The sequence below is a fragment of the Branchiostoma belcheri genome, unplaced genomic scaffold, assembly GCF_001625305.1.
Source record: "Branchiostoma belcheri isolate BF01 breed outbred unplaced genomic scaffold, Haploidv18h27 scaffold23, whole genome shotgun sequence".
NCBI classification, from domain to species: Eukaryota; Metazoa; Chordata; class Leptocardii; order Amphioxiformes; family Branchiostomatidae; genus Branchiostoma; species Branchiostoma belcheri.
In genome coordinates this window covers 339,535-352,060 of record NW_017803824.1, presented here as the reverse complement: position 1 = coordinate 352,060, position 12,526 = coordinate 339,535, and the positions used below count along the sequence as shown (strand labels likewise).

Below are 12,526 nucleotides of genomic sequence, written 5' to 3'. Positions count from 1 at the left end.
TCGGCCTTCGGGTGGGCGGTTGGTAGGTATTTGGGTCGGCCTTCGGGTGGGCGGGTAGGTATTTGGGTCGGCCTTCGGGTGGGCGGGTAGGTATTTGAGTCGGCCTTCGGGTGGGCGTGTCACCTGTGTTCTTCCAGACATCAGTACTCTGGTGTAGCAGCTCAAGACTACACTGTGTAAAAGATATTTTGCAGGTAAGAACATACAAATTTAAATTAATAACTTGACCAAGGAAGTTACATTCAGTTTGTAATGTACTGAAAAGCTATGCATTGATTGTCATAAGATTGGTATGGTTAGATCTTGTCCAATTAAAGATATAATTTTACGATGTATAGCACTCTGGCATATTTCCTAGTTACTGCAACAGAATGTCGAGTTTTCCTGTGTTCTGGACACACTATTGTAATGATTTTCGAATGACTGATCGGTGAACATTATGTTTAGGGAGAAGTGACATATGAGTTTTTCATCAATAAACAAAGGTTCAAACTGATAGCATCAAAAGTATTATGTAGCAAACATCAACTTTTGAAGAACATGTAATTGTGTTTTTCTCAATGCGAGTTTAAGGACTTCCGAAAATAGCTTCATTAGGTTGGTAAGGATACAAGAGTTTTCTTTTACACAACCAAACTATTTACCTTGCTGACGTGTTGGTGTCTGCCAGAGTTTATTTTTATTATATGGACTGTTTAATAGTTTTTGCAGCTATAATGTTTGCATGGTCAGCATGAAATATGTCCTGAGCAAACTAAAACCTTTAAAAAAGGATGTTGTTTGTTAATCTTTATCCTCCAGGACTACAGAAGTGAGTTCGGCTTTTGTTACCATGGCAACAAACAGCGGTGGCTCTGATGGCATCAAAAGAGGATCGGATGGGAGATCTGCCACAAAAACGTACAGATGTGAGGAGTGCAGCAAGCAGTTCAGTTATCTGAGTCATCTCAAGGCACACAGGGGATAGGACTCACACAGGTGAGAAACCCTACAGATGTGAGGAGTGCAGCAGACAGTTCAGTCAGCTGGGTAGTCTGAAGAAACACATGCGGACTCACACAGGGGAGAAACCCTACCAGTGTGAGGAGTGCAGCACGCAGTTCAGTCGGCTGGGTAGTCTTAAGAAACACATGCTGGCTCACACTGGTGAGAAACCCTACCAGTGTGAGGAGTGCAGCAGGCAGTTCAGTCAGCTGGGAAGTCTGAAGAAACACATGCGGACTCACACAGGGGAGAAACCCTACAGCTGTGAGGAGTGCAGCAGACAGTTCAGTCAGCTGGGTAGTCTGAAGAAACACATGCGGACTCACACAGGGGAGAAACCTTACAGGTGTGAGGAGTGTGGCAGGCAGTTCAGTCAGCTGAGTAATCTGAAGACCCACATGCGGACTCATACTGGGGAGAAACCCTACAGGTGTAAGGAGTGCAACATGCAGTTCATGTATCTTAATAATCTGAAGAGACACATGCGGACTCACGCAGGTGAGAAACGCTTTAAGTGTGAGGAGTGCAGCAAGCAGTTCAGTCAGCTAAGTCATCTGAAGAGACACATGCGGACTCACACAGGTGAGAAACCCTACAAGTGTGAGGAGTGCAGCAGGCAGTTCAGTGAACTGGCTGATCTGAAGAAACACATGCGGACTCACACAGGTGAGAAACCCTACAGGTGTGAGGAGTGCTGCAGGCAGTTCAGTTTTCTGGGTAATCTGAAGGATCACATGCGGACTCACACAGGGGAGAAACCCTACAGTTGTGAGAAGTGTGGCAAGCTGTTCAGTTGGCCAGGTAGTGTGAAGAGACACATGCAGACTCACTTGTAAGAAAATCCTACAGGTGTGACAGGAGTACAAAACCTCACAGTAAGGACTGAGTTGTGAGTCTTGTGCTATGAAGTATCCTGTTTGCAAAGTCTGACAGCGAAGAAACTCCAACAGTGTGAGGAGTGCAGCAGACTGTTTAGTCACCTCGGTCATACATTGTAAGCAACACATTCAAACTCTAAAAATGACCTAAAGAAGGTGGATCATGTGAAACCATACAGGAAAAAAAAGAAATACTAGGATTGAGGACATTCGTGTTGTACAAGACACCTATTGTGACTAAGAGCAAGTTTTCTTTTACAATCCTGTGAACTCTCTTTAATGTGAAAGTGAGGAATCAGACTGGTAAAGAAAACCTATGATGTACTACAAACAACATTTCAGTATCCCTTGTTAAGTCTACAGCATAACATAGGGGATGTTAAACATTGTATATCAAGCTTACTAACCCGTAACCTAAGTTTATTTCTTTAAAGTTCTTTTGTTATAGATAGAGGAAGAGAGATTTGGTTTTATAGATATTAGCATGTAATGGTTTATTCTGTTAAACTAGATATTCAAGTTATTTATAGATTCCTTTAGTATAGTATTTGTTTTCTTGTTTCTGACTAATTGTTGCCATAGATGATAGAATTACCTGAAGTTCATGTAAGTGCAGGTAGATAAAGACTAGTGTTGTTACTGATATTCTAAACTACTGCATAACATTTTCTGGCTATAGTTATAGAAGCTAATATTTACTCTTGTAGTACATAGATCTATATGCAAATTAAGTTCCTGTTGTTAGTTTGTTACTAGTATGTTAAGATCGATTTGTTCAAGTCGTTTTCATTTGTTTTAAATAAATTTTCTTTTTGAATTTTAAATATGCGTTTGTCTAGAACACTGGTCTGGTCGCAAATGTGAGGAATATGTGCAAACTATTACAACATGATGATTTACAAATCATATGCATAATTTTCATCCAATAATGAAGATCTCTGTCTAAGCTACCCACATACCAAAAATCATAAAAATACATTGTTCCTTTGTGAATTTATCTGCTCTGAAAGGTTTCGCCAGAAACCCCACTGCAGTTCCAGAACAAGCTGCTAGGGGGACCAAACCCACACCACTTATTACTGGTAGGAAGAGGTATCCACCACTCAAAAATCAAGACCATAGCACGTCCAGAACAAAAGATACAAAAACCGGAAGTTCTGCTGCAGTACCAAGGTCAGCCACCAGGAGGCCCCAAATCGACCTTGACCTTTGGCTACCCAACACCTATCCACATACCAAATATCATTACAATCCATCCAAAGGCTATGCTGGTCACAAATATCCGGAAACACAGACAGACACACAGACAGACACGCCAAAAACCATACAGTCAAGGAGGTTTTCATGGAGGTAAAAACTGCCACAAGAATTCGAACTCCGTGGATGAAGAGAACAATCCCGCTTGCCTCATTATGAATCCCATCTCCGCGGAGCTCATTCCGCTAACCCCCGTGTCTCCGTCCACCAGACGTGTCGTGGTGTGGAAGAAAGTATCGAGGGTTTCTCGTCGTCTTTTTGCGAGCCCTTTTCGGTTCAGATCGTCGGGATTTCATCCTACATACAACTCAGGTACGTACCAAGAGCTTGACTACTCTACAGTCATCGAAGTGACGGGAAAATAACACGTATAAGTTTGTTTTACGCTCTGAGTCTCTCACTAGCTAGCCTGGTGTGTGCCGCTTGTGAGAAGTTCTATACAGCTCGAAAAGCAACGTTTTCTTGTTTGTTAACAAGTTTCTGTCAGAAACAACAAAGTTAATATAGAGCAGCACACACACACGCAAACTTTCTTTGGTTTTGTTGTGCCCTTGTAGGTGGAAAATGGCGTAGATCGTTTCCAAATTTGTCTGAGAAAAAGTTGTTGACTCCTCGGCGAAGGTCTAGAAGGGGTTATGCGGTCTCCTTGAATATTGGAAATCGAACACGACAGCAAATGTGCTTGATTATTGCACAAATATAATACAAACGGCTTTCTATAATCCACAGTTGATTTTGCAGACAAAGGGTACTTTTGGGGTTGAAATTTGGTAGTTCTTTTGAGATAGAATATTCTGTAAACCCCCAAATGTGCCTCGTAACGGTGTTCCCGCCCGGACATCTGGTTTCTATCATGGAGAAAAAGTCTGGAGTGAGGGGAGGTTCATTAACTGTCGTACATGTGGCGTTATTGATTGAGGGGGAGTTAGGGGTGATTCACTAACTATCTAAAAGAAAGCTTTACCCACTGAGGGGATATTTGAAGGAAATGCAGGCTTCTGATCACATCTTTTTGTTTCCACAGGATTCCATAGTCCAGTAGTGCTGAAACTCAGTGAAAGGAAAAACAGTGAGGCTTCGCCTGTGTTCTCCCAGATATCAGTACTCTGGTGTAGCAGTTCAGGACTTGACTGTGTAAAAGATATTTTGCAGGTTAGAACATATTATTATTAACATTTCCAAGAAAGTTTATAAATGCATTTCTATGTTCATGTATGTGGTTTACCAGCATATCTGGTAAAATTTGGCTAGTTTGGTATAATCTTGTCGCATTGAAAACAATGATTTTTTTTCACAAGCAATCTGGCAGATTTCCTAGGTATTCCAGTAGAACAAGGTTTAAACAAAGAAACAGTGTTAAAACTATCACAGCAAGCACCAACTTTCCAAGTAATCCTTGCATTCCGCTATCCAAATTTAAGGACTGTTTGGTACTTTCTACAGCTTTTGTGTTTGGTCAGCATGATGTCCTGAGTAGACAAAAACTTTTGGAATTTCAATGTTGTTCATCTTCACACTCCAGGACTACAGAGGTGAATTCAGCTTTTGTTACCATGGCAACAAACAGCGGTGGCGCTGATGGAATCAAAGGAGGATCGGATGGGAGATCTGCCACAAAAATGTACAGATGTGAGGAGTGCAGCAAGCAGTTCAGTCAGCTGTGTAATCTCAAGGCACACATGCGGACTCACACAGGTGAGAAACCCTACAGATGTGAGGGAGTGCAGCAGGCAATTCAGTCAGCTGGGTCATCTGAAGACACACATGCAGACTCACACTGGGGAGAAACCCTACAGGTGTGAGAAGTGCAGTAGACAGTTCAGTGAGCTGGGTAGTCTGAAGAAACACATGCGGACTCACACAGGGGAGAAACCCTACAGGTGTGAGGAGTGTGGCAGGCAGTTCAGTCAACTGGGTAGTCTCAAGACACACATGCGGACTCACACTGGGGAGAAACCCTACAAGTGTGAAGAATGCAGCAGGCAGTTCAGTCATCTCTGTAGTCTCAAGATACACATGCGGACTCACGCAGGTGAGAAACCCTACAGGTGTGAGGAGTGCAGTAGGCAGTTCAGAGAACTGGGTGATCTGAAGACTTACATGCGGACTCATACAGGTGAGAAACCCTACAGGTGTGAGGAGTGCAGCAGACAGTTCAGTGAGCTGGGTAGTCTGCAGAAACACATGCGGAGTCACACTGGTGGTCAAAACCGCAGAGTTTGAGGATTTAGTTGTGAGCCTGGTCCTATGAAATATCCAGTTTGCAAAGCCTGACAGGGAAGAAACTCCAACAGTGCAGTGTGAGGACTTCAGCAAACTGTTAAATCACCAGGGTCATTGCAAGAGACACACGCAATCTCCAAAGGATTAGATTTTAGAATAACTCAAGTCATAGAAGGCTGACCATGTGATACCGTATACTATTAGGAAAAGCAAAGAAATCCTTGGACTGATGTGAATGTAGAAAATTCATGTTGTACAAGACACTATTGCGACTGACTTACTAAGAGCAAGTTTTGTTTACAATCGTGTCAACTCTGTACTACAAAATGTGGAATCAAATTGTTCAAGGTAAATCCATGTACATGTATTAGCTTTTCATGATGTGTTACAAAGAGTGACATAAAAGCTGTAGGTAAAGGTTGCTATAGTGTCTTTCCTAGAAAGTTTCTTAGAAATGCTGGACTTAATGTGGTACATCTGGTTTGTAGCATTCCAAAACACACCAATACCGTAGCAACTTTACTGATATAGGGGATGCGAAATACTGTATATCAAGGTAACTAACCTAAGTTTATTTCTTTAAAGTTCTTTTGTTATATAGGTAGAGAGTTTTGTTTTTATAGATAGATTACCATCCCATCCAATATTAGCATGTTGTTTATTCTGTTAACCTAAATATTTATAGAATCAGTTTATTTAGTCCAGTATTTGATCGCTTGTTTGTTGCGATAGATGATAGAATTGGTTCATGTAATTGTAAGTGCATAGGAAGAAGTTTGTTGCTGATATTCTACTGCATTACATTTTGTACCAATGGAACTAACAGGTAGTTGTTATAGAGCCTAATATTTACTCTTCAGGTGCATGTATAATGTATGTAAGGTAGGTGGCCTTTTGAGCTTTTGTTATGTGAACATGGGTTTGTTCAACGTTTTCGTTTGTTGAAAATAAATGTTCTTTTTGAACTTTAGCTATGCGTTTGTTTATAACTCTGGTCTGGTCGCAGATGTGAAGAATATGTGCAAAAGATTGAAACACCATGATTTATAAATTCATAATCTTTGAAATTTTAATAGGTATATAACTACAGAACCGCCAAATTAGTAACTTCAGATTTAGGGTCTAGCCAAATAGAATAAAAGCCCAGAAAAAAGATTCATAAATTCCCAATCTTTGTTGAAACGTGATCCATAAATTCACAATCTTTGAAACGTGAATACACACACACACACACACATATATATATATATATATATATATATATATATATATATGCGAGCGCCGCCTAGCGGTAGCTGCAATAATTGCCCCTATATCGCAAGACTTGCACAGCGTTGAAGGTTGACATCCCTTGGACTTATCAAGCTCCTGTCATTCAAAGTTGTTTCAAATTTTAATAATTTTAAATAGAGCATGGAGACCTAATGTCTACAGTCTTCTTAAAAGAAGTCACTTCACAAGTTTCAAAAACTGCCACAAGAATTAGAACTCCGCGGATACCAAGGACCCGCTTCGCTTTGCCTCATTATGAATCTCAACTCCGCGGAGCTCATTCCGTTAACCCCCGTGCCTGACGTGTCGTGGAGTGGAAGAAAGTATCGAGGGTTTCTCGTCGTCTTTGTAAGAGCCTTTTTCGGTTCAGATCGTCGGGATTTCATCCTACATACAACTCAGGTACGTACCAAGAGCTTGTCTACTCTACAGTTATCGATGTGACGGGAAAATAACACGTACAACTTTGTTTACGCTCTCTGAGTCTCTCACTAGCTAGCCGCTAGCGACGTGTGTGCCGCTTGTGAGCTCGAAAAGTAACGGTTCCCTGTTTGTAAACAGGTTTCTGCGTAGCAATTTTAGAGTGTACTGTAGAGTGTAGCTTTGTTTTGTTTTGTTTTGTTGTGCCTTTCTAGATCTAAATGTAATAGATCGTAGCTTTCCATGTCTGAGAAAAATGTTGTTGACATTTCAACGAAGGTCTAAAGGGGGTTATGTTGACTCTTGAAAAATTCGAAATTAAACACGACAACAGAAGTGCTGAACCTTATTGTGCAAATGATAGAAATGCCTGTCTTATAATTATCTACAGTTGATTTTGCATACAAAGGGTAATGTTTGGGTTGAACTGTGGAAGTTGTTTCGAGGTAGAATTTTCTGAGAACCCCCAAATGTACCTCGTAAGGGTCTTCCCGCCCAGACATCTGGTTTCTATCATGGAGGAAAGGTCTGGAGTCAGGGGAGGTTCATTAACTCTCGTGGCGTTTGGGGGGTGGGGGTGGTAGGGGTGATACATTAACTATTTAGAAGGAAGCTTTGTCAACTGAGGGGATATTTGAACGAAATTCTGGCCTCTCATCACATCTTTTTTGTTTTCCACAGGATTCCATAGTCCAGTAAGGCTGAAAGGGAAACAAGACTCCATATAACAGAAGTGCTGCCTGCCCTGCTGAAAGGGAAAACAGTGAGGCTTCATCTGTGACTGTGTTCTCCCAGACATCAGTACTCTGGTGTAGCAGCTCAAGACTTGACTGTGTAAAATATATTTTGAAGGTTAGAACATATTGTAAACTTTTCTAAGAAATTTATGTTTAGTTGCATTTGTATATATTTGGTTTCGCAGCACATCTCAAGCAAGAGGCTTTGAATGGATTGTCATGAAATTTGGTATAATCTTGTGCTTTCCTGATAAAATGCGGCTCATACAGAAATTAAATGTTATCTTCATCCTCCAGGACTACAGAGGTGACTTCGGCTTTTGTTACCATGGCAACAAACAGCGGTGGCTCTGATGGCATCAAAATTGGATCGGATGGGAGATCTGCCACAAAAACGTACAGATGTGAGGAGTGCAGCAAGCAGTTCAGTCCGCTGGGTCTTCTCAAGAGACACATGCGGACTCACACAGGTGAGAAACCCTACAGGTGTGAGGAGTGCCGCAAGCAGTTCAGTCGGCTGGATCATCTGAAGACTCACATGCGGACTCACACAGGGGAGAAACCCTACAGGTGTGAGGAGTGCAGCAGTCAGTTCAGTAAGCTGGGTAATCTCAAGGCACACATGCGAACTCACATAGGTGAGAAACCCTACAAATGTGAGGAGTGCAGCAGGCAGTTCAGTCAACTTGGTAATTTCAAGGCACACATGCGAACTCACATAGGTGAGAAACCCTACAAATGTGAGGAGTGCAGCAGGCAGTTCAGTCAACTTGGTAATCTCAAGGCACACATGCGAACTCACATAGGTGAGAAACCCTACAAATGTGAGGAGTGCAGCAAGCAGTTCAGTCGACTTGGTAATTTCAAGGCACACATGCGGACTCACACAGGGGAGAAACCCTACAGGTGTGAGGAGTGCAGCAAGCAGTTCAGTCAGCTATCTAATCTCAAGACACACATGCGGACTCACACAGTACAGGTGAGAAACCGTACAGGTGTGAGGAGTGTGGCAGGCAGTTCTTTACTCTGGGTAATCTAAATTCACACACGCAGACTCACACAGGTGAGAAACCGTACAGGTGTGAGGAGTGTAGCAGGCAGTTCAGTCAGCTGAGTCATCTGAAGGACCACATGCGGACTCACACAGGTGAGAAACCCTACAGGTGTGAGGAGTGCAGCAGGCAGTTCTGTCGGCTGGATCATCTGAAGACTCACATGCGGACTCACACAGGTGAGAAACCGCACAGGTGTGAGGAGTGCAGCAGGCAGTTCAGTCAGCTAAGTCATCTGAAGAGACACATAAGGACTCACACAGGTGAGAAACCCTACAAGTGTGAGGAGTGCAGCAAGCAGTTCAGTCATCTGGGTAACCTGAAGAAACACATGCGGACTCACACAGGGGAGAAACCCTACATGTGTGAGGAGTGCAGCAGGCAGTTCAGTCGGCTTGGTAAATTCAAGGCACACATGCGGACTCACACAGGTGAGAAACCCTACAGGTGTGACAAGAGGAGTACAAAACCTCACAATTTTGAGGATTGAGTTGTGAGCCTGGTCCTATGAAATATGTCTGACAGGGAAGAAACTCCAACAGTGTGAGGAGTACAGCAAACTGTTTAGTCACCTCGGTCATACATTGTAAGCAACACATGCAAACTCTAATAATGACATAAAGAAGGTGGGTCATGTGAAACTAGACAGGAAAAAAGAAATAGAGAAAGAAATGAGGACATTCATGTTGCGAAAGGCACCTTTTTGACTAAGAGCAAGTTTTATTTACAATCCTGTTAACTCTCTTTAATGTGAAAGTGAGGAATCAGACTGGTAAAGAAAACCTATGATGTACTGCAAACAAGGTTTCAGCACCCCTTGTTAAGCTTACAAGTGAGTATAGCATAACAACTTACTTTAACTGATATAGGGGATGTAAAACACTGTATATCAAGCTAACTAACCCATAACCTAAGTTTATATCTTTGAAGTTCTTTTGTTATTGAGGAAGAGAGTTTTGGTTTTATAGATATTAGCATGTTATGGTTTATTCTGTTAACCTAGATATTTATAGAATCAGTTTATTTAGTCCAGACTCTAGTATTTGTTTTCTTGTTTCTGACTAATTGTTGCCATAGATGACAGAATTGACTGAAGTTCATGTAATTGTAGCTAGATAAAGACTAGTGTTGTTACTGATATTCTAATACTCTGTATAACATTTTGTATATAGTTATAGAACCTAATATTCACTCTTGAAGTACAAAGATGTATTTGCGAAGTGCCTGTTGCTAGTTTGTTACTAGTATGAGAAGATCCATCGGTTCAAGTCGTTTTCATTTGTTTTAAATAAATTTTCTTTTTGGATTTTAAATATGCGTTTGTCTATAACACTGCTCCGGTTACAGATGTGAAAAATACGTGCCAAAAACAGAGTTACTTCAAATTCAGGTTCGAGTCAAATAGAATAAAAGCCAAGCGTAAGCGCCGACTAGCGGTAGCTGTGATAATTGCTCCAATATTGCAATTAGCTTGCACGGAGTTGAAGATTGACACCCCTTGTAATCTCCAAGCAGATCCCTCTCGGTGGCAAAAAGACAGTATCAAATTGGCCAGGCAGTATCCATTAGCCAGAGAAGCTCCACGGCCACCGACGGGGTGGGGATCAGGACAAAAAAACGGCCATATATAAAAAGGTAACGATCATTCCCCACAACCTCTGCTTGGAGAGTAACCCCTTGGACTAGTCAAGCTCCTTTCATTCAAAGTTGTTTCAAATTTTGAAAATCTGAAATGGAGCATAGAGACCTAATCGTCCTAGCTGTACATTCTTCTTTGGCGCCAGTCTTGTCTCCGGGAGAAATCTGTTGACCAAGTTTCGCAAGCTGCCACCTGAATTCGAACTCCGCGGAGCAAAGTGTAACGAGAAACCGCCATCTCCGCGGAGCTCATTCCGCTAACCCCCGTGTCTCCGTCCACCAGACGTGTCGTGGTGTGGAAGAAAGTATCGAGGGTTTCTCGTCGTCTTTCTACGAGCCTTTTTCGGTTCAGATCGTCGGGATTTCATCCTACATACAACTCAGGTACGTACCAACCGCTTGTCTACTCTACAGTTATCGATGTGACGGGAGAATAACACGTACAAGTTTGTTTTACTTACGCTCTCTGAGTCTGTCACTAGCCAGCCGCTAGCGACGTGTGTGTCGCTTGTGAGAAGTTCTTTACTGCTCGAAAAGCAACGGATTCTTGTTTGTAAACAAGTTTCTGTCAGAAACAACAGAGTTTATATAGACCAGCACACACACGCAGACTTTCTTTGGTTTTGTTGTGTCCTTGTAGGAGTAAAATGGCGTAGATCGTTTCCAAATTTGTATCTGAGAAAAATGTGTTGACACCTCGGCGAAGGTCTAGAAAGGGTTTTGCGGTCTCCTTGAATATTGGAAATCAAACACGACAACAAGAGTGCCTGCTTATTGTACAAATATAATACAAACGGCTTTCTATAATCCACAGTTGATTTTGCATACAAAGGGTAATTTTGGGGTTGAAATTTGGAAGTTGTTTCGAGGTGAAATATTCTGGAAATCCCCAAATGTGCCTCGTAACGGTCCCAGACATCTGGTTTCTATCATGGAGGAAAGGTCTGGAGTCAGGGGAGGTTCATTAAGTCTCGTACATGTTGCGGTATTGATTGAGGGGGAGTTAGGGGTGGTACATTAACTACTTAGAACGAAGCTTTGTCGACTAATGAGATATTTGAAGGAAATGCAGGCTTTCTGATGACAGTTTTTGTTTTCCTTTTCACCAGGATTCCATAGTCCAGCAGTACTGAAAGGGAAACAGGATTCCATAGTCCAGTTGTGCTGCCTGCCGTGCTGAAAGGGAAAACAGTGAGGCTTCGCCTGGCTTAATCCAGACATCAGTACTCTTCGTAAAATATATTTTGCAGGTAAGGACATATTATTAACTTCTCCAAGAAAAATGTTGCATATTTTGTTGCATTTGTATGTACGTGGTTTAGCAGCATAATGTTATATCTCAATAGGCTCTCAGTTAGGGCTGGGTACCGGTTCAGAAAATTCAGGTCCGGATCAGGTTCAGAGGATCAGGTCCAGGTCCGGACCTAAACCTGGACCTTATTAGTGAAGTACAGTAGTAGGAGCAATTTAACTGAGTACGTGTATGCCTTGATGATATCTATCGCTCGGTACTACCACAAACCTCGTGGTCCGTGAACTTTTTGTCGACCTAAAATGGAACCCACTGTTACAGAAGAGAGAAACATGGATTTAGGCTAATCTAGTTTGATTCAGGGTTATTTTTTTCACTTGCCATGACCAGATTACCTAAAGATGTCTGTACAATCTACCAAAATGTACTCTAAAATTAACACTAATGTACATCAGGTCCGATGATCAGGTTTTTGCGTTTAGGTTTTTTGGACTCGGTTCTTGAATGTTGTTCAGGTCCAAACAGGTCCAGCTGAACCGGTACCCAGCCCTACTCTCAGTGGATTGTCATGAAATTTGGTATAATCTTGTCCCACTGATAAAATGATTACGTTTTTAGCAATACGGCAGATTTCCTAGAAACTGCAGTAGAACTTCTGGTGTTTTTATGTTGTATTTGGGCAAAAGTTTTGGATAAGCAATGAAGATAATTTTTGCAAAAGTGATAGCTCTTCTTTTTGAGAAGTGTCATAAATTTTGACTCTATAGGCCGATTTAAGTTTCGTCATCAAGAGATAAAAGGGTCAAACAAACT

At 41.8% G+C, this 12,526-nt stretch overlaps 1 protein-coding gene across 1 annotated transcript in view; it reads left to right on the top strand.

The window, feature by feature from the left end:
* The first annotated feature begins 1,205 nt into the window (after positions 1–1,205).
* Positions 1,206–12,526, top strand: part of LOC109470701 — a 102,348-nt gene continuing 91,027 nt past the window's right edge. Inside the window, exons 1-6 of the mRNA XM_019769734.1 lie at positions 1,206–1,339; positions 1,547–1,666; positions 4,916–5,083; positions 5,252–5,319; positions 8,494–8,611; positions 9,037–9,186. Coding sequence (XP_019625293.1) covers positions 1,215–1,339; positions 1,547–1,666; positions 4,916–5,083; positions 5,252–5,319; positions 8,494–8,611; positions 9,037–9,186 — 749 coding nt within the window. The 5' untranslated portion in view covers positions 1,206–1,214. The remainder of the gene's footprint in view (positions 1,340–1,546; positions 1,667–4,915; positions 5,084–5,251; positions 5,320–8,493; positions 8,612–9,036; positions 9,187–12,526) is intronic.